The sequence below is a fragment of the Telopea speciosissima genome, chromosome 9, assembly GCF_018873765.1.
Source record: "Telopea speciosissima isolate NSW1024214 ecotype Mountain lineage chromosome 9, Tspe_v1, whole genome shotgun sequence".
Lineage (NCBI taxonomy): Eukaryota > Viridiplantae > Streptophyta > Magnoliopsida > Proteales > Proteaceae > Telopea > Telopea speciosissima.
The window spans coordinates 36,836,782-36,859,460 of record NC_057924.1 but is presented as its reverse complement, the minus strand read 5'-3'; the positions used below and the strand labels follow the sequence as shown (position 1 = coordinate 36,859,460).

Here is a 22,679-nt window from a genome sequence, read left to right as displayed (position 1 = left end):
ATAGTATATAATAGTGAATCTTCATTGTTTATCTGGTGTAAACGGGTTCATTTTCACGAAATCCGCTGCGAGTTAGCCCAATTGAGATATTTTGAAAGCAAAGGTAAATGTGATTATTTTTACTATGTATGACTATTTAGTAAAGTTAGAAAGACCCTACAATAAGTGTGGACCCTACAGGTGTTCCATAACAAAGACCAAAAAATAGAAATTTTAACACTTTTAGTTAAAGGTTGACTTTGTGGGAACTTTTGAGGACCTTAGGGCCTTTGTTTTGGGACAGTTCAAAACATGAGAAATGTAAGTAAGTAAATTATCTACTTTATCATATAAGATTTGCGTCAAACGGATATCGGACGAGAATGTTATGGCCAAAATACCAGTCAGAAAATGCGAAAAACTTGCACAAACAGTAACCAGCAGAACTTGAACCAGCCCTATTTAGTGTGTTTTAAGGCTCATTTGGTTCATTCCAAAGAGCCAGTAACCTATAGAGAAAAGAGGAAAAAAAGGGAAACTGAAGGAGAAGTGATTACAGCATCGATTCACCGTTGAATCAAGTTGCAAACAATGTAGGATCATCGTTTGTGTTAAGAAGATCGAAGATTCAAGATAAAATTAGGGTTTCAAGCCCAGAAAAGGTAAACCCTAAATTTTTTTTCGGTTTATTTTTAGTTTTTGGATGTTTTGATCCGCTAGAAAGTTGCATAGTACAGTTGTTATGTTGTAGGAACGAATTTCCTACAAAGAGGATAAGTTTCCACAAAGTTATGTGGAAAAGAGCAGTAAAAACCCTAATTTTAGGGTTAGGTTTCCATGTTTTGGCCATTGGTACAACTTTTGAGTTGTGAAGTGTTGCCTAGATGCCTATATAAGGCTATAGAGATAAGAACAATAGATATTTGATGGTGGTACATTGTTTTCACTATCCCCATAGTATAAAAGAGGAGTCTAATGCTTATCAAATGTCGTGTAGGGGTTCTTTTGGATTCGAAGAACGACAGAGGATTGTTAGAAACACTGTTGAGAAATATAGATTGTATTACACAGTTACAGAGACAGATGAGTAGAATCCTATCATATTCTGCATGTTTTCCCATTATAATACATAGTATCATTGCCCCCATAATTTATATTTTTTAAAATAGAAAAGATATGTTGTTTTATGATTTTTTTAACAGAAATTGTGAGGCATGATAAGACAGAATTAAAGTCCAGAACTATTAATACGGTGTTTGAGTTAAAAATTACCGCAAGCATACGGGTCGAATACGAGGAGATATACGTTACTCTATTTAACTAACTTAAAAGTAATGCAAAGTGAATCAGATTAAAGTGTTAAATTAAACTAATTAAATTAATAAAAATTAATGCATCCTAACTCATAAGCATCTAACAAAATTAAGGGATTAAATTGACGTCCTAACACATGAGCATCTAACCTATCAAACTAACGTAAATTGGAAGGAATAAAAACAAACTATAAAACTAACGCAAATTGAAAGTAATGAAAGTGCAGCCACACATCCACAACCACATAAACAAAATAACCACATAAAAAAAAGAAATAAAAGAAATAGAGGGAGAAGAAGAAGAAGAAAGAAAGAATGAGATAGAAGAGAGGGAGAATGAGATTGAGAGTTTAGATAATGCAAACCTAGACGTGCTTGAACCGGATTAATTGAAGAAGCTTGAATGAATACTTGCATGAACTTACCATGGCCTCCTCTTTTAAATCTCCAAGTCTTGTCATCAATATAGGAGCTTAGACTAAGAAGCTTTAAACTAAAATTATTACAACCATATTGAAGACATTAAAGCATAAACTAATCCTATTACAATCATTAATTAATTTTATGAAAGCAAAATTAAGAACTTGAAAGAACTAATCTTATGAAATCAAACTAAGAACTAAAGTCAAAAATAGGAGAAGAGAAAATTTCACTAAGTGAATGGGCCAAAAATTACACTAAAAACTGAATTAAAATTAAACTAAAAACTGAACTAAAAAACTAACTTCTTACAACCCAAAGGGCAAGGGGTATTTATAGGGGGAAGAGAGGACAAGAGAGAAGAGGGAAGTGTAGGAGAAATATTCCCTAAGAAAAAAGAATATTCTCTTCTCCTTCTTCTTTTACAATGCCTTGAATCCTAAGAAAAAAACAAGAAAAACAATAGAAAGAAGAAGAAGAGAAGATTGTTTACATAGACCTTCTATTTCTATAAAAGTAAACTTCCAATTCTAACAAGTGTTTCCTTTTCTTTGTAAATATCTTCTCCAAGCAATAAAATCAAAGCATCTTTGATTTTTCAACTTTCCATAGGTGAAAGAATATCTTTCAAAATAAATCTATCCCAAGTAGAATTCCAGAAGTGCCCTTGAGAAGTTGGAGGAGAGAGAGAGTAAGGGTGATCACTAGGATTCCTTCAAAAATAAATAAAATACCCATTCTATCCTTCAAAAAACGTGGAGCATGGGGTGCTTACATAGGCCTCACCATTGTGTTCCTTGCGAAAAATCACCTAAAATAGACCCAAATTTTGTCCAATTTGGAGTTCGGGATCCCAAGATATCTTAAGTTGAAATTGGACTGTCCAGAGCCCTCCAAATGGAATCTTTCGGGTACAGGAAATATAACTTCTGGCTATTGCATTAAGGCCCCTAGAATCCGAACTTTCGCTTCACTTTGTCTCTGGCCGACTGTCAATAATTACAAATAAACTCCTACATACCATTTTCGTGCTTCGTTATGGAAACGACCGTAACTTCTTCGTTTCAACTCGGAATCATGTACCGTTTGAACCGTTGCGAAGCTGACTCGATGGGCTAAGCATCCAAGCCATTAACACCTCTAAACAGCTTTAAAACATTTTCTTAGCATCATCTCCTCCATTTTCACAAGAATTCACCTAAAACCTGAAAAGCACAAGAAAGCACCAAGTAACTCTATCCAATGTGGTAAAATGTATGCTTTATGCCCTAAGATTTCACACATAAATGTACTCATTAGATTCCCCCACACTTGAATATTACTTGTCCTCAAGTAAAGCAAAAACAAAAACTAACCTAGAATGTAGAAAATCCTAACTCACTTTCGTAGGAATCACGGTTGCACTTAGCATGTGCAACAAGCCTTTAAACCCCTAGGTTACCCCTAGTGGACAAGTTGTGTCTCGTGGGTGTTTGCAGTGAATATACACCCAAAATTCAATTGTAAATGAATGCTGAAAATTTTAATCATGGCATAAGTAGGACAGTGCACATAATCCCAAAAAGTGTTCAACTAAAGATCAAGGAGCCAAAGGTTCCCCCACACTTGAATTTTATCACCCCACATCAATTCAAGTAACAAGCATGCATCAAGTTCAAGGGATCTCCTCATATTTTCTGAACACTACTCACCTTCAAGTAAAACCCCCCATAGCATCGATGGAATCAAAGACTTAGGCATTGAGTATTATTGATCATACTTTTTTTTTTTTTTTTCAGGCATTAAGGCAAAAGTTTTTTCTTTCTCAACCACAAACTCTATTTCTACTCTACTACTGTTCTCTGAATGACATGGTGGAGCATACACCAGACACCCAAATACTTGGTAGCTTCACTTTTTGCATATATCCATAAGACATTGAGACATTGATGTAAGAGTTTTTTGAGTTTTCTTCCAAGGAATTTCGATCAAGTCACCCTGCTTCATGAGGCACAGTGCCCTGTCTAGTCTTAAGGAATTCCACCTTCCTTTCTTCTTTTTTTTTTCTTTCATTCACTTTCATGCCTTACCTTGCCACAAACAAATTGGTCTCAACTACTAGCCAAAAGATCAAAGGGTCCATAAAATACATAGAGAAATCTAACCATCAAATGAAATAATGCTCATATTTTCCAATTCAATCACTCTCACCGGATACAAACCAACCACCGTCCTTGAAAAGGAATTTTTTATTATTTCGCATGCTAGGACACCTAATTCCCTCTCTCTCTCGTTTTGCAATCAAAGAGACATATGCACAAAACCAAACTATTGCCATAATCAAAATTCACCAATTAAGCCCAACATCCCCCCCCCACACTTAATTCATGCAGTGTCCTCAATGCATGCATAAAAGAAAAAAATTAGGACAAGGGAGGAGATGAAGGGGCTTACCAGATATAATCAACAAAGAGGATCATGAAGAGTCATGCGCTCTACAAAAAGTGCTAGGAGCAGCAATAGAAATCTCAATCCATGGCCAATAAATGGAGAAATAGCTTCAGAACCAGAAAACACTCGACCATGAATTTTAGTAAAGCGAGAAATAATACGAAAGTTAAGCATAACTGAAAAATATCTAATAGAAAAATCTGTCATCATGGGACAGTGAAAAATGAAGGCAATAAAACTCAGGCCATAAATCCTTCCCTTCTCTCCCATTTGCAATGTAGAACACCTATTATTCTTTGAAAAACCAACCAAAAACAGATCACAATAAGCATAAAAAGGATTATGAATAACCTCATCTAAATAATCATAAAAAATTGGAGGTTTACTCAAATCAATCCTAGCAATACAACTATCCGCTCTTTGCATAACTTGGTTTGCTAAATAAGGATCATGGAAATTTGCTTGAAAAGCATCATGACTAACATTGTCCTCCTCAATAAAATCGTCAAACCTAGGAGGTTTGGACAAATCAATATGTGAGACAATGGAATCCTCAAAATGACAATTATCTAAGTTTTCCAAAGAGAGAGGGGGAGTTCGGATTTCCTGGGTTTCTATGTTATCATGAAAATCTGATTCTAAATCAATAAAAACACTAGGCTCACTAAAATCAGAAATTTCAGGAAAAAGTTGGACTTCCCCAGGTAGCTCATCAAATCTCACTTCACTAATATCCTGAGGAGACTCAATCTCAACAAATAAATCATCATGAAAAGCAGCTTGTTGGGAATGACTCTCATTAACCTCAAACTGGGGTGGTGGACTTTCAATATCATTAAATTGGGGATGAGGTGGTTCATTTTGAACAGGAATCTGGTAACATAGACTAGGTTTAGGCTGACTAGGTAATGTATCCATTTCCTCCTCCTGTAACATGGTGATCAGTTGAGAGAGTTACTTCTCCATGGTATTGTGGTTTGTTGTGAGAAGGGCTATGTTCCTCTCAAGTTCACTCAGTCTGGCCTCCTCACCCATGTTCTGAAATTCAAGGGGTTGGTGGTATGGTTCAAGGAGAGGTGGCCCATTGAGATTCAATGGAGGGTTGGGCATTGGAGAACCAAACTGACCATAATATTGGAAATTCGGTGGTCCAGCTTGGTTATTCCATTGAACCCACGAGAAATAGAGATGATCACTCCACCCGTGATTGTAAGTGCCAAAAGAATTGTATTGAAATTGAGGACTCACATTCTCATCACCATTGCTACCCCCATAAAGATTAGGGCATCCTTCCATAACATGGATAGTCTGGGGATGTGACCAATCAAAATTTCCCGAAAGCCCATAGTTGGATTGGGGAGCAAAATTGTACTGGGGTGGTGCAAAATTGTTCTCTATCTCACTACTTTTGGCTTCCCTAACCTGTTTAAACATTTCCTCCAAAATCATGGTTGCCTTAGCATAGGTCCATCTTTCCCCCAAAGTCATATATGGAAGTGTATCTCCCATTATTCTAAATTAACCACCTATCCCAAATTGAGGTCTCCCATAAAAAAAAGTCTAAAGAAAAATAAAATACTAGAAAAAAAAATACTAAAAACAAGAGGGAGCCCAAGGTAGATAGTGCATCTATCCCTCAGAAATCGAAACAATGGTTCTAAAACTGTAAGGTTACCATATAGGTTGACAACAACGGAACCCATATAGTCTTCACGGGCGACTCCAAATGGATTCTGATGTAGGGTGGAGGACTACTATACGTTTATGTTTTCAGCGCTCTCACTATGTCGCTTTCCTGTTATCAAGAGTGGTCACCTCCAAAGATAAGTCACATGCCAATCCAAACCACCCAACGAATCAAGGGGCACCAAGATTGGCTGGGTTTGGGCATATGAAGGACTTTAGATTGGGCGCACACTATTTGAAACAGAAGAGAAACAAGAAGAGGTTTTCAAAAAAAAATTTGTTTTATTTTTTTTAGAAAAAGAAGAGAAGAGAATAAACTAAAACACTTCGAACTACTTAAAAATCAGAAAAATAAAGTGGTCAATAATCTCCCCGACAACGGTGCCAAAAACTTGTCTGAGTTAAAAATTACCGCAAGAGTACGGGTCAATCGTAGCTACGGGTCGAATACGAGGAGATATACGCCACTCTATTTAACTAACTTAAAAGTAATGCAAAGTGAGCCAGATTAAAGTGTTAAATTAAACTAATTAAATTAATGAAAATTAATGCATCCTAACTCATAAGCATCTAACAAAATTAAGGGATTAAATTGACGTCCTAACACATGAGCATCTAACCTATCAAACTAACGCAAATTGGAAGGAATAAAAATAAACTATAAAACTAACTCAAATTGAAAGTAATGAAAGTGCAGCCACACATCCACAACCACATAAACAAAATAACCACATAAAAAAAAGAAATAAAAGAAATAGAGGGAGATAAAGAAGAAGAAATAAAGAATGAGATAAAAGAGAGGGGGAATGAGATTGAGAGTTTAGAGAATGCAAACCTAGATGTGCTTGAACCGGATTAATTGAAGAAGCTTGAATGAATACTTGCATGAACTTACCATGGCCTCCTCTTCTAAATCTCCAAGTCTTGTCATCAACATAGGAGCTTAGACTAGGAAGCTTTAAACTAAAACTATTACAACCATATTGAAGACATTAAAGCATAAACTAATCCTATTACAACCATTAACTAATCTTATGAAAGCAAAATTAAGAACTTCAAAGAACTAATCTTATGAAATCAAACTAAGAACTAAAGTCAAAAATAGGAGAAGAAGAGAAAATTTCACTAAGTGAATGATCAAAAAATTACACTAAAAACTGAATTAAAATTGAACTAGCTAGAAACTAATTAAAAACTGAACTAAAAAACTAACTTCTTACAACCCAAAGGGCAAGGGGTATTTATAGGGAGAAGAGAGGAGAAGAGAGAAGTGGGAAGTGTAGGAGAAATATTCCCTAAGAAAAGAGAATATTTTCTTCTCCTTCCTCTTTTACAATGCCTTGAATCCTAAGAAAAAAAATAGAAAGAAGAAGAAGAGAAGATTGTTTACATAGACCTTCTATTTCTAGAAAAGTAAACTTCCAATTCTGACAAGTGCTTCCTTTTCTTTGAGATATCTTCTCCAAACAATAAAATCAAAGCATCTTTGATTTTTCAACTTTCCATAGGTGAGAGAATATCTTTCAAAATAAATCTATCCCAAGTAGAATTTCAGAAGTGCCCTTGAGAAGTTGGAGGAGAAAGAGAGTAAGGGTGATCACTAGGATTCCTTCAAGAATAAATAAAATACCCATTCTGTCCTTCAAAAAACGTGGAGCATGGGGTGCTTATATAGGCCTCACTATTGTGTTTCTTGCGAAAAATCACCCAAAATAGACCCAAATTTTGTCCAATTTGGAGTTCGAGAGCCCAAGATATCTCAAGTTGAAGTTGGACTGTCCAGAGCCCTCCAAATGGAATCTTTCGGGTACAGGAAATATAACTTCTGGCTATTGCGTTAAGGCCCCTGGAATCCGAACTTTCGCTTCACTTTGTCTCCAGCCGACTGTCAATAATTACAAATAAACTCCTACAGACCATTTTCGTGCTTCGTTACGGAAACTGCCGTAACTTCTTCGTTTCAACTCGGAATCATGTGTCGTTTCAACCGTTACGAAGCTGACTCGATGGGCTACGTATCCAGGCCATTAACAACTCTAAACAGCTTAAAAACATTTTCTTAACATCATCTCCTCCAATTTCATAAGAATTCACCTAAAACCTGAAAAGCACAAGAAAGCACCGAGTAACTCTGTCCAATGTGGTAAAATGTATGCTTTATGCCCTAAGATTTCACACATAAATATGCTCATCATACGGTAAAGTAAAGCAAAGTACATCTAAGAATAGTATAGTATAATAAAGAATAGTAAAAGACTAAATAGAGTTGAAGCTGAAGGTTTAGTTAGTGTCCAGCTCAACAATAGGATTGAGAAGGGTACTAGGGTCCTCAATCTTTCTAGGGATTCCATCACTGTCCTACTCATCCTGGAGTTTAGGTAGATAGTGAAGACTGGATGTAGAGATAAAGTAAAAGAGTATCAAAAGCTCAACACAGAAAAGTATAATAACAAACTTGTGACTGCCCACCCTTGTGCCAAAGGGTCTAGGTATAGGTAGAGATACACAGACACAACCGAATCTTAAATGATTCACATAGCTGAATCTTTAGTGATTCCCATAGGTGTATTTCTTGAGTTCAACTGTGGTGCTGACTCTTACATATACACAGAGTTCAGATCCTCTCTGATCCCCATAGTTGGATCTTTGTAGATCCCTATAGTAGAGTTCTGTGTTTTCTCTCCATACAAGCTAAGTGGCAGATCACTCATAACATAGAGTGAACCACAGACAAAGAATAACAGATTAAGTAAAGTAAAGATAGAGAATAAGACATATACAATGTTTTCATTATGAATAGTTATGCATCATAGCTATAGTATGATCAAACATAGTATGATAGATTCATAGATGTTATAGCAGTGTATCATTTGATGATAGGCATATCATAGTAATATTGTTTACATTCATTAGCATGATATGAATTTATTCTTTCTCATTGGACTAGTGTAGGTCACTCCATAGATACCATTTTTTTATAATAGAGCACGCACACGTCAAGTGCCCACGCGCTAACTATGTCAGGAGAGCAAAGGGAAAGGGTGTAGCCCCTTCCAACTAGAGAGTCAGAACCAAAGATAGAGACAGACTTTTGAAGTATATGATACAATTTTATCATTTTGGAAATACATTATGGGATGAACATTTCAGGATGATTTTGGATGTATTGATATGGTAGCTATAGTATTTGAAACAGAGTTGATGATACAGTACTGTTGTATAAGGTAGAGATAGTATAGTATGGTGATACTAAGTAGATGTGATATATAGTAATTTCAGTTTTCGCTACAGACTTTTGATATCTCTGATACATGTGAATATTGATGAATGTTTATAGTTCCACACATAATTAGTTATAGTATTTCAACCGTTATTCAACGGCGGTCCGTGAGGGCCAACATCTTATCCTTATCCCGGATTTGGGGCGTTACACCCTGTGTCTGAGCACTCGGGCCACACTGCCTTTCAGGATTCTATTTCCCATATCATATATAGATATACACCTTCATGTGACCATATATACATCATACCTAGGTATAGGGTTTACTTGAAAGAAAGCACACAACTGAAAAATCCTATAGACCTATACCCAGTACCTTTACAACCCCATAGTATAAGGGTTATCAATCCAAACATTCGACCTTCATGGGTCCATTTGATTAAAGTGTAGGCTTTTGCCATGTGTCATGAGTGATGATGTGTCAACTAGGAGTTAGGGTAGCAGAAGGGGAGGGTTGGGGTTGTAGTGGATGGTAGGGCAGGGTTGTAGGGGATGAGTCGGTGGTGGCGACAACGGTGGTGGTGGTTGAGATTAAAGTTGGAAGCGGAATTGGAGGTGAAGGTGGGGTTAGGGGTGGGAATGGGGTTGAGAGGGGCAAGCTTGAAAATATATTCAATTTGGAGTAGAACTAACCTACTAAGGCACTCTAGATGTCACTTTTCAAACATAGGGTAACCCAAATGTCATTTTCTCAAACTTAAGGTACCTAAGATGTAATTTATCTATAACCAATAAGCTTCAGTGGATTTTTTAGGAGGTCCCACAATTTGACCTATCTGTTTTTTTTTCCCAAACCGATCTGTTTGCCAGTCAAAGTGGATTCTACAATGGCTCCTCTATTATCTTAGTGAAATGGAACACATAATAAACACCATTTGATTTTTTAGGGAAAAGAGTTTGACTCATTTGACTTTTCTTTGTTTTTTTCAACTTGTATCATGCATCAAGGTGTAGCCTAAGGGAACAATCAAAATGCCAACCTAAGCGGATCCTATGGCATGCCCTCTTTTATTGCAAAAAAAATTTACAATAAGCATCAATGAGTTTTCACATTTTTGTCCATATTTTCAGTTCTATAGTGTTTTATGACAATTGTCATTTCCGCGTCTTACTCAGTCATCTTCACTGATGATCTCTAAAAGCACACAAAAAGAAGCGTCTGAATTGGGAACTTGGATCATTCCAGCTGCTTGCACGCTTGATATTGCATGTGGCAAAGGCCCTTGCACCACATGATCAATCTCCCCTTGAAACTCTACCAAACTCCCAACATCCCCACGGATCTCACCCTCCTCTAAAGCTTCGTTAGTGGAGGAGGAATTAACTACAGCAGTCGAAACCATGCCCAGCCCCTTATCGTAATCGGCATTAGTAGGCGAACCAAGCACAACATGAGAAAAATCCCCATCATGTGAATAGACTGCCTGAGAAATACCACCATTCCGGCCGAGCACAACACCCAAACCGGCAGAAGAAATCCCGACCTTTCTCAGGTCTCCAACAGCCCCCTACCTGGCCTTCACAACCCTCCAACGAAACCTCCTTGTATCTCATCCATCGTGCCATGCAAAGGTACATGAGAAGCAGTATCATGAGAGCAACCCTCTCCATCACTTGAAAAAACCACTCTACCACGAGATACCACACCGACCACGTTCCCATTAGTCATGCCTGCTACTGCTTCATAGGATACATCCTTTCCTTTAGGATCTGCAACTATGTCACTTACAACACTCTTCCTCGCCAATTTCCTGCATGAATCGTTGGCATACTCTAACTTTGAGCAATTAACACTATACAAGGGAAGCTTTTCGTAAATAACCTTCTAGTAGAAACCATCCATTCAACAACCAATCCAAATCTTGGATGGAAGAGAAACCCACCCACACATCAATCTCAACACAAAATCTGGCTGCCACAATGTGAGTGCAATTAGTCGTCGCACTATCGACCTTCAAAACTTTACCAATAGCACCAGCGATAAAAAGAAGGAAATTTCCTTGATAAAAATTAATGGGAAGCCCTGGGAGCGACACCCAAATCGGGGCAAAAGGCGATTCCCATCCAGAGGTGAAATCATGGTCCACTTCATGAAGCGAAGCAGAAAGCCCTGAACATGAAGCTGCTCCTTCATCCAAATCTTAACTTAATCTGAATTATTTATGAACCTAAGCAGCACACGTCGTGGGTCCAAGGTCGATAAAACAACATCCCCTTGCAAGAACAACAACTTCGATAGGTGATCTTTAATGAGAAAAAGAGAGGATCTGTCATAGAAACACTTGGCAATTAATGTGGCACGAAAAGGTGCCTCAGCTCTGATTTTTCAATCTCTTCCTTCGTGAAAAAAAACTGCTGGATCTCCATAAAACTGGATGGCCTCTTGATTTCCACATCCACAAATTGCGTAGAAAGCGACCTAGAAACCATGTTTGCAAACGACACAGCCTTGCTACCACTAGCGGTTGACATCAAGAGAGGATCAGGATGGCGATCCTCCCTTAGGGGAGGACCAGCCACGTATATTGCTAACCTGCACCGGTAGAGCCTGTCTCTGATAACATGCACCACCCGTCTCTGTAATGTTCCAGAGACACCGTTACTCTGCTCGAAGTTAGTCAGAAAAGTTCTCATTACAGCCGTTACTCTAAACGAAATTCAAGTAAAAATATCTTCATTACAACTGTTACTCTATCCGAGAATTGAGTGATGTGAAGCAAATCGATTTTTGTCTCCACCTAAGCCGTGGGATATCATCACATTTCGTATTCGTGGTATTCCTTTTTTACTTTATTGATTTCACCGCAGGTATACGTCTTTATTGTTTTTATCATTTTGGCATGATGTAGACAATTAAAGTAGCTTGCATTAGTGTAAATAGTAGACTTTTATTTACAAAAAGTAGTATTTTGTTTTATTTTCTACAGAATATTTTAACTCATTTCCATATATTGAAGTCACTTTAACATGCATATTACCATTTTCGGTTGCAAGTATCATGTTTAGTTTATTTTTACATGTTTGATGCATCAAAAATTAGCCTCACATATTGGTATAAGAAATATCATTATGGGAAAATTTTCTAAATCAAGCATCTAGTGGAAAGACCAGTTTAACAAGATGGGGTGCTAATATCTCCATTCTCGTAACTTGATCACTTACCCAGACTCTCTGAACAGACCATGTGGAATCATGTAGCCTTTTCTATTCACCCTGACCCCCATTGGGTCCTAGGCCTAAAATCTAGGTGGAGACTCCTTTTATTTTATATATATGTGACGTGATCCCAACCCCCCCCCCCCCATTTTAATAATGAATTTCAACAGTGAACCAATCCCCGTCGCCAAGGGACCTCGAATCGAATGGATCCCACCCGCAAGGTGGAGAAAACCTACATCCAGGTTGCGGTAACGACACCTGTCTGCATCTCTACTGTACTAACTCCCTATTGCTTTCAAAAGTGTATTTGACAAATCTTTGTCGCCTTACAGATCAATTTGGACCCCTACACGACATTTTATTCATATTAAGCTTTCCTTTTATATTCTTGGAATAGTGGGTATGGTCCCTCACCATCCATACTTAACTAAAATTGTCTCTATAGCCCTACCTGCGCATCTAGGCACCACTGGTCGATCCCTAACTCGAACCGGTAGCCTAAAATAGGAAACCTAAACCCGGAAATAGGGTTTTTACTACTTTTTCTTCGATAACTTTATGGGATTTCATCCCCTTTCTATATAGATTGCTTTAATAACTTTAACAATTCTATTAGGGACTTTCTAACAAATCAATAAACACCCAAAGGAACAAAAAAGAAACCAAAGGCTTACCTTTTTAACCGAAAACCCTTCTTGAACTTGGTTTTAGGTCTCATTTAACCCAAGGGGCATTATCCTCAACCACACAATTATCCTTAGCTTAGAAACTCTCTTTTCTTCATATATTTCTTTCCTTTCTTCTCTTTCTCTTTTCTGATCTTTGGAATGACTCAAATGAGTCAAAAATTGAACTTAAATGGGTTGCCTCACACTCTGCCTGTTGACCGTCATGCTCTGCTGGTCAATCGTTAGATCACTGACCCCCTTAACTAACTTTGATGGTCAACCATAGCACTGATCGTCACGATCCGGTCGACCGTCAACTCTTACGATTTCGATTGTCAGGCTACTGGAACCTAGGTCTACTATAGGTTTTCTCGACCAGACACCATTAAATTGCACATAACTTTCTTGTCTTAACTCCGTTTAACCCAATTATTTTTCCATAATGGAGGTAACTCAATTACCTACGTTTTTCATGTTTTGAGATTCCCGAATTTCTGACTCAATGGTCCTATAAAAATCATGTGAACCGCTTCACCTAAAACTGTACAATTATCATTATTTTCTCTTTGTTGTGGAACACCAGTAGGGTCCACACTACATGTAGGGTCATTCTAACCACTCAATGCTTGTAAACAATGAAAATTCATATTACCTGAATTGTTAATACTTCTCCATTGGGTGGACTTGAACCGGGTTCCTTCAAAACAAACCCATCAAGTACTTGTCAACCATAAGATCAATAATTAAATACTTTTCTAGGTATGGGGGGTAGTACATAGGTGAGAAGAGGTGATTTTCCCGACAAGTGGTATCATAGCGAGGTTTTTGAAACCGTGTGAAAAACGATGGAGAAAAACACCACAACATAGATAATCACCTTAATTAGAGCAACTGGATGATATGGAAATTAAATATGGAAGAATTAATATAGTGCAAGGATATGAACACACCCATGGAGGGTAATACAACGAAACTCGAAAAGATGGCTAATACCAAATGGAAGACCATGGCAGAGAAAGACATTGGATTTATCCGACAATTTTTGGATGATATCGTTTTTCATAACGTATCCATAGAGATGTTGGCGCATTCACTGTGTAAGAAATAGAAGGAATTTACGAAAGGAAGATTTCTAGCAACAAAGTTTTTTTAATCAGGAGGCTTATGAAGCTAAAGTACAGAGAAGAAAGCTCAGTTGTAGAACATTTAAAAGAGAAGCAAAACATTATGGACCAGCTCTCCTCTATGAATATGGTGTTTGACAATGAGCTACAAGCCCTATTACTTCTCATTCCATTACCTGTAGCTGGGAAACACTGGTGGTGTATCTTAGCACTTCTACATTAGATGGAGTTCTTTTAGTGAATCAAGTAATAGGAATTCTATTGAATGAAAAACAAAGAAGAAATCCTTGGGTTTACCTCAACAAAAATACTTGTCACAGACAAATAAAGGAAGGAGATTACGTGCTACTACTGCAAAAAGGAATGACATGTGAAAACGAGTGCAAGAAACTCAAAAAAATCAAAGAAAGAGAAAGAGGTGAAAATAGATGAAAATAGTTCCACTAGTATCGTCTACTCAAATGGTGATATTATTTAGATTCTACCATACCTCCTCACAGAGGTACTTATATTGATGACCTCATTGATCTTGTTCAGATCATCCTCCAATGGCACATAATGATGGAGGACATGTACGATAAGATAATGGGATGCAGATGGTGATGATGCTTCTACAATTGGTATAGGTAATGTGAATAGGGGAGAGTAGCCCTCTCAAGAGTCACTAGTTGAACCTCAGTTGATGAGATGATCTACAAAAGAGCATCAACTATCTAGTAGAGATCCATCATATTAGTATATGAAGGTAGACCAGAACACTTTGAAGAAGCAAAGGCCGATGAATGTGAAAGCCATGCAAGTGGAGTAGCTACATGATGGAAGTATAAGTAACCAGTGTAAAGTATGATCAATTCCATGATCCAAACTTGTTCATTCGAGGGACTATCACTACATAGAATGGCATATAAAGTGTGTGTGCATAATTGCATAGTAGTGGTGTATACAGAATGGTGCATGCATAGACAAGGGTACACACATAATGATACACGCACTAAGAATGCGCAGGGTGAAGAATGAAGCGAGTAAATTGTTTACAGAGGCAAGGAACCATGTTGTAGCATTGGCAAGATGCGGTGGGCACTCCTACAATATGAGAAGCTTGGTGTTCGTCATAGTGGAAAACCTATGTTGTAGCGATACATAGATGTTGATATGACAAATTTGAGAGATCCTTTCTTATAAGTCGGAGAGGGAGTTTGTTGGGTGGTATCCTCCTCACATCACTTTAAGAAGGGGAATCCACATGATGCATATATCAAGTAAGTATTAAAAATTGAATTGAATTCCTCAAGTCTTTCTTTCATATCAGGAAATGTCACACATAGAGTGGTGTGTTTCCCAAACAATTAACCTCCTCTAATAAAAGGAGGGAGAGTGAGAGGAAAACACACAAAAAATAGAGCCTTCTTTTTCTCTCTCTCATTGGGTAAGATTTGTTTTCTCTCGGTTTTGTTTTTTTTAAGAGTGAGTACAGAGAAGAAAAGGGAAGAAGGAAAGTTTCTCTCACTAGTAAGTTACAATGTGACGATGTTCTCTCTGTCAAGGGAAGAAGGGAAAGTATTACGGCTTTTTTCTATTGGTCACGACCAATTTTGAGGTAAAAGCATTGTATTCTTGTGAATCCACTTTTGTTTGGTGAGTTACTTTGTAATCCAAGAAAGGTTTTTTTTTTTTTTTTTTTTGATGTTTTGGTAGCCTCTAGTATTATCTAGAGAGAAGATCTTGTAACCCTATTATTATTATAGCGGAAGTTTTTACTTGGATGAGTTCCTGTGGTTTTTCCCTTTCACCTTGGAAGGGTTTTCCACGTTAAAATTGGTGTGTGCTTTTGTAGTTTGGGTTTATTTGATTCAATGTGTTATTACTTCACACATATTTGGTTATCATTATATATATTCATTAACTTGCATATAGGTGAAGGGATGACTTTTTCCAAAACATTTTAGGGTTCTAAAACATCCCCCTATTTACGAATGGACGACCATATCCCTAAGGTTGTGTGATGCCATATGGACACCTATCAAACACATTGGTCAAGGGATAACCGTTGACCATGCCTGAAGGAAAACTCGGTCCTTTTAAATATACATATAGAATCAAAAGTTTTCATTAAGTTAGAAATGTCATAAAATGAAATGAAGTTTTCCCAAGGCCAACCTTTTCTTATTCCTTGCTTTAGTCAATCTACTACTCCCTGGCAATCCATCCTTACTTCTACATGTGCCCACCCTTGTTCCTGCGCTCCCTCCAATCTCTGCTATACTCCTCGTAGTTTTGATTCTTGGGAATTTCCTACAAAAGCAAAATTCACAAAGGCCACACCAAACTGAGATTGACATAATAGTATAGCTGCACATCTTGTTGCTCCATCATTGGATTCATAGCTGCCAACACATATACAAACAAGAATCCCGCTCGACAACCTTTGATACTCATAAGAGGCTAAAACAAGTCACTTTGATGGGTTAATAAAACTACAAAAGAAAGGGCTAAACGGTAAAGGTCATAAGTCCACTTATTAATCACTCTCATTATGGCTCAAGGTTAACACTTGAAGTTCCCTTGCCCAAATGTTGTTATTTTATTAAGTTTAAACCTTTGGTTATTGCATTAGCATATAATGTTAAAAATAGGATTCGAGGCAATCGGTATAAGACTTGACAGAATCTGCTTATATAAATAAATAAATAAATATATATATATATATATATATATATATATATATATATATATATATATATATATATATATATTATATATATATATATATATATATATATATATATATATATATATATACACCCGAATGAAATATCAAAATAAATATAAAAATAAAACAACTTACAGTACCACGATGACTGTCTTCTTGTTTCTTCCAAAGCAGCAAACAGCAACACAAGTGGAGTCGTACAGAGAATACTTTCCTTAAGGTGTTGAACGCCCCCTACACGTGCAAATCTGGGTTGACCTTGGCGTTCTACCTCCAAGATAAAACCACTTCAATCAACACTTGGCAGCACCCAAGAGTGATTACAGTGCGGAGTACCCAAAGGTAGTTACTCAGTAATCAGAAAGGAAGAAGAAGAAGAAAAGAAACAAACAGAATGCAAAGAGCACACTGTTTGAAGAGCATAGGAAAAACACTTGCACGAATTGTATGCTTTGAAGCCCAAAGCCCATTTGTATTTATAGGCCCACTAGTACCTATACGTATGGGATGTCACACCCAACCCACCCCACCCCCTGGGAGGATTCGATGGCTGACCCAAATACCTAAAGTATTCGAAGACCTCTAGGATCCAGATGTAGTAAATACACGTCACAAGCACCACACAATATCGAAATAACAAGTGTTACATTGATCAGAGTGCAGGGAAAGTAAATATTTACAAGTCCTATATATATTATTAACATTAAAGTTCCAATAGCTCGATATTCTCAAGTTCACGACCATCGAGCCAACACACAACTATTCAAAAAAATAAATAGTTGAAACTTTTCCACCAGAAAGGATGGTGATTAACAAAAGAAAACATAAAGATAATACTATGTCATCAGTCCATGTTCTCCAAGGACACCTTAATCGTCTGCATGATTGGGATCACAACCCTCTGGGTCTGTACTAGCACGTTCATAGTGGTCATCAGCCTTCGCCTCGAAGTAATTCTCCCTATTACCATCACATCCACCTACAAGATAATCTAAAAGAAAATATTCCACAGGGGTGAACTCCACTAAGCCCGTGAATAAAGAATAAAACATGCATACAGATACAACACAAAACATGATCCTATATGCATGGGATTCAATTTTATAATTAATCCACCTAACAACAAAACTAATTACAGGTAAGAAAGTACTACTACAATCCCAATACATGTATCCCTGCTGCGGGATTCTAACCCATCCTGCAATACATCCATTGAGTTGTCAGGAAAATCAGTCGACTCTGGCATCCCTTCCCAAGGTCAGCCCGACCAGCCTTCAAAGTTATCACTGTACTACCACAAGCCCTACTGATTGATGGGACAACCAACACCACTTGTCCTAATGACCCGATGAGTCTACTGACCGAGCAATGCCCCTTCAGGACATTAGCCTCACACATTTGTGGTATCCAACACCTTAACCCCTATTGGCAAGGGTTCGTAGTACCGGTTATGTTGATCCCTAGCCCCATGCAATTCTATATGATCATAGTATGAAGTGTACAGTGCTCCCGCATCCCATACTACGGCACACCATACCTTTCATTTCCAAGCCGACCACGGCATCTATTCTAATAATCACATGCAAGCATGCCAACAATAATATCATATCTCAACAATTTTCAGTTGAATCTTATAACAATAATAAGAAATAAGAATGAGAAATAACGTAATCAATTACCATATCATAGCACAACAGTTGTTTTACACCTACATGTATGGCATATTCCCACTCACCTTGATTACTTGTGTTCGCATAGCTAGCTTGGTTCTCGAGTTAGTTGTCGATAGGTTCAAAAATCAAGAAGCTATGTCCTATGATTATTAAACCAATACACATATGTTAGAAGGTGTCTAAGTACTTGTGGGGTCCTAAGATTGCTTTAGAGTTAGGTTGGTTAAGGTCCAAGACTCATTCAAGAGTGTGACAGCAACTCAGGATGATGATGCAGTCGACCAAAACATCATCCTGAGATTACAATAGGTAAATAGATTGAGACAGCATTCTTAAGTTGATGATGCAGTCGACCAGGACATCATCCTGAGATAATAGTAGCAAAAGGGACTGAGACAACATTCTCTGGTTGATGATGCAGTTAGCCAAGACATCCACCAGAGATGCAACAGCAGCCCAGAAATGCAGGAATTCATGGTTTTGATGGGGTTTCGGCTGAAATTCCATCCAATTGGTCAAGGGATGATGTTCACATGACCATTTCCATGAGGTGGACCCATTTCATGATCCAATTACATGGGAAAACAGGGTTCTTAAGGATGGGTACAGCCATGGCTGAAATTCCTTGATTTCAAATTAGTACCACAGCCTTCCATGGCTAAAACATGAATTGAATGCTTGAATTTCAGCAGTAGGTTTGTAAATTTGTCAGAAAATAAGCCAACACGGGTTAGGGTTTAGGTATAGGTTATGTATAGGGTAATTTGGTTTAAATTCTGAAATTTCCCAACCAATAGTCATGAAAAAAATAGTAGAAAAATCAATCTCATGTTTTAATTTCAGAAACAGATTTGGTATAACCAAAAGAGAGGAGTTATAAGAGTAGGACTTCATGTGGTTTGTTGTCTATTTGAGAAGGGAATGAATCCAACCATGATTTCATCAATAATGATTGAAAATTTAAGATTTTCCCCTTTGATTCAACAAGGGATTGGACATGAGAGATATTCTAAGGTGATTAGAGGTGATGCAGGTAAGGAGCTTACCTAAAGATGAGGGTTTGATCAAGGTAGCAGTCCCTTCAGCCTTCCTTCCTCTTCTTCTTCTCCTCTTTTCCTTTCTCTTCTCTTCCTTTCTTTTCAGTCAGTTAGACTTGAGGATAAATGAATAGAGTTTTAGATTTGTTTTTATATTTATTTAATTAACTATTATATTAGTTAGTCGGTTAGTCGGTTTGATTAAATGAGAATTGAATAGTTTAGGCTTTTGTTTTATATAGCCAATTAAACGACTAATTATAATATTTTGTTGTTTAATGGGTTTGTTTGTAATAATCCATGTTTAAAATCGACACTCACACAGATGGATTGATTAGTGGGCCCCGCATATTCCAAATGTTAGGGAACACATTCTAACTAAATATTTGGGATGTGACGGCGAGATCCTTGGCTCAAAACACTGGGCCGCGCACTCCCGAGACCAAAATCTGTTGTGACAGCAATATCTGGTCAATGTAGTAGTCAACCAGTGCCATATTTCAGTGTTTGCTGTCCTTGTTGACTCGTGCCTGGACACCCGAGCGTCAGTGTTTCTCGCGCACAAATACCTTTCTAGCATTATTCATATTCCCAAAATACCCCAAGGCATGATTAGAGTCGCTTACCAGGATTTATACATTAGATTGTAAATTTTGAAATTGTATGGGGGAGGTATGCATCGTTTTGTCGGCAAGTGGCGTGTTACCACCAGGATTCCTTCTTCATCTTCTACCCGTTCGAATATCAAATCAAAACTCCACAACATACACGGCGCCACGACTTTGAGTTCCAGACCTACATTCGGTTTCGGGTTAGGGTTCGGGTCAAAAATATGTCAAGCCGTAACATTTTCCCCACCTTACAAAAATTTCACCCTCAAAATTTGGCATGTCTGGGGATCCGTATAGGTGAGGATACCTTGACTTCCTTTCATATTTTTGGCACCCAGACTTTCCTTGATTCGATGCGATTACTTCATAGTATCCTTTGTCTCGTATTTGAATGACTCTTTTTGTTTTGATTGAACCACCAAGGTTCAATTCTCAAAGTATACGCCCCTAGACAAGTGATCTAAATCACACTCAATTTTAGCTGATCTAAGACTCTACTTAATATGAAGGTCTAAAGGGATCGAACCTTAAACATATATTCCAAGAAATCAATTGATCAAACTATCCTCGCATATTTCACCCAATAATCTATGTTTCTTACGGCTTTGGACTATATAGTATAAGTCTATACTACCTTGTTTACATGGCTTTTCTTATGAAGGCCTTTACTTCTAGTTCTCCAATACCTAACTCAACTTTAGAATGAATTAGAATATTGATGGAATCACTATTGCTCATTCCCAATGGCGGAGGGGACATTGGGTGACCCATTACTCCACTCATACCTATTGTTGAGCAATGTTTTGTCAAAAATCCTTCGATTTTGGTTTCTTTCCGTTCTCGGCTGTTCTTGGCTATACTTAACACCTATCACTTAATTTCTAGATTTTGTTATTTACCACCAACTACTTGTTACACTTTAAACTTACTTGAATCCAACCTGAAATGTTCTATTCATTTGGTTCGTGATTATATATCCTTACCGAGACTTAATTATGCGTCTTGGTCTCTCATCGTCCTTCTAGAATCTAGATACGAATTGAAGATTTCCTAATGGTTAAGACTCATACACTTCACAAGATATCCAACAAGAGTGATAACCACTAATTTGTGTTCCAAGTCCTTCCAAAGCACATTCATCTTATCGCAAAACAGTGAAAACGAAAAGTGTGATGTATCAGAATTAATTAATACTCGATCAGGTCAGGATGATATAGATAAAGTACCTGTCATCACAGCCAGATTTGCCTCAGCTTCCTCCATGGTCAAGGCACATTTTTCGCTCTTGAACTCTATTGCTTTGGGGTTGGAAGGCCGAGCAGTAGGTGAAACTCACTGTGGTGCACCAAACCTGCGTCGAGGACAATCTCTAGACATATGTCCGGGCAGTTTGCACGTATAGCAGTGGTTAGGTCCAGCAGGTGGATAGGCAGGTGTAGGACGGATAGGCTGAGAAGAAACTTGACCTGTTTGGCTTAGTGTTGGGCGAGGAGGCTGAATAAATGATGAAACTTGGCTTGCTGCAGGGCGGTAGTACTGTGTATGCCGACTTGAAATAAAGCAGATGGGTTGACAAGCTTGACCCATTTCTGGGCTACAATATTGTATTAGGCTTAGGACTGAAGCTAGTTCCCCTAAAAGATTTGTTTGGCTAGTTAAAATTTTGGAACGTATTTGGCCTCTTGCCCGACCCTTGCGATATCAGATTCTTCTCTTTCATTCGATCTTCCACGGTCTTGACCTTTTGAACCATCTAGGCATATGATTGGATATCCAAAATGGCCAACATGGCACTAATCTCAGGCTTGAGTCCTTTCTCGAACTTCTTCGACTTGCAAGCATTGCTCCTCATGTGTTCTGGGGCGAAGTGGAATAAGTCCTCGAATTGTTGCTGGTAGTCTAGCACTGACTTTGATCCTTGGGTCAGGACCGTAAATTCCGCTTCCTTTTCATCTCTAAAGCTTTCTGGAAAATTATTTTCAAAGAAAACTTCCTTAAACTGCTCCCAAGTGGGGTTGGGATGAGTAACTTCTAAATTGGGCTTGGTTGACTTCCACCAAGCCGCGGCCTCATCTTGCAATTGGAATCCGGCACAGATTAACTTTTGTGCATCTGTGCACTCCAACACTTCAAAAATTCTTTCCATGGCGTTAATCCATCGTTCGGGCTGTAGTGGGTTCGCGTCAATTTTGGAGAACGAGAAAGGTTGAAGTTTCTTGAATCTTTCCATAACCTTCAAGGTAGAGTTGTCTTGTGCAATTGGAGGCATAGGAGGGAAATTTGGGGAACAATTGGGGCAGGGCGCTGCTCTCCCTTGCATGGCTGTCACCAATTAGGCTCTCATGTTAGCTAGCAACTCTTGCTGTTGTTGCATGATCTGTATTAGGTTGATCATGATGGTAGTCATTTCTCCAGCAAACATAACTGGGGGAGGTGCAGGCGCATAAGCTAGAGGGATCTCAGGTACATGTGCAAGTGGAACTTCAGGTACACTTATGGAAGAAGTAGCAAGTTCAGTATTCTAAGCAACGGGTTCATTAGAAGGTTGAAGTGGAGGAGGGGAACGTGCTCCTCGAAAAATATCTTCAA

At 38.0% G+C, this 22,679-nt stretch overlaps 1 protein-coding gene across 1 annotated transcript; it reads right to left on the bottom strand.

The window, feature by feature from the left end:
• Positions 1 to 21,843: 21,843 nt before the first annotated feature.
• Positions 21,844 to 22,410, bottom strand: LOC122638861. Its single transcript, XM_043831711.1, has one exon. The coding sequence runs from the start codon at positions 22,408 to 22,410 to the stop codon at positions 21,844 to 21,846; it is 567 nt and encodes a 188-aa protein (XP_043687646.1).
• Between the last annotated feature and the right edge of the window lie 269 nt (positions 22,411 to 22,679).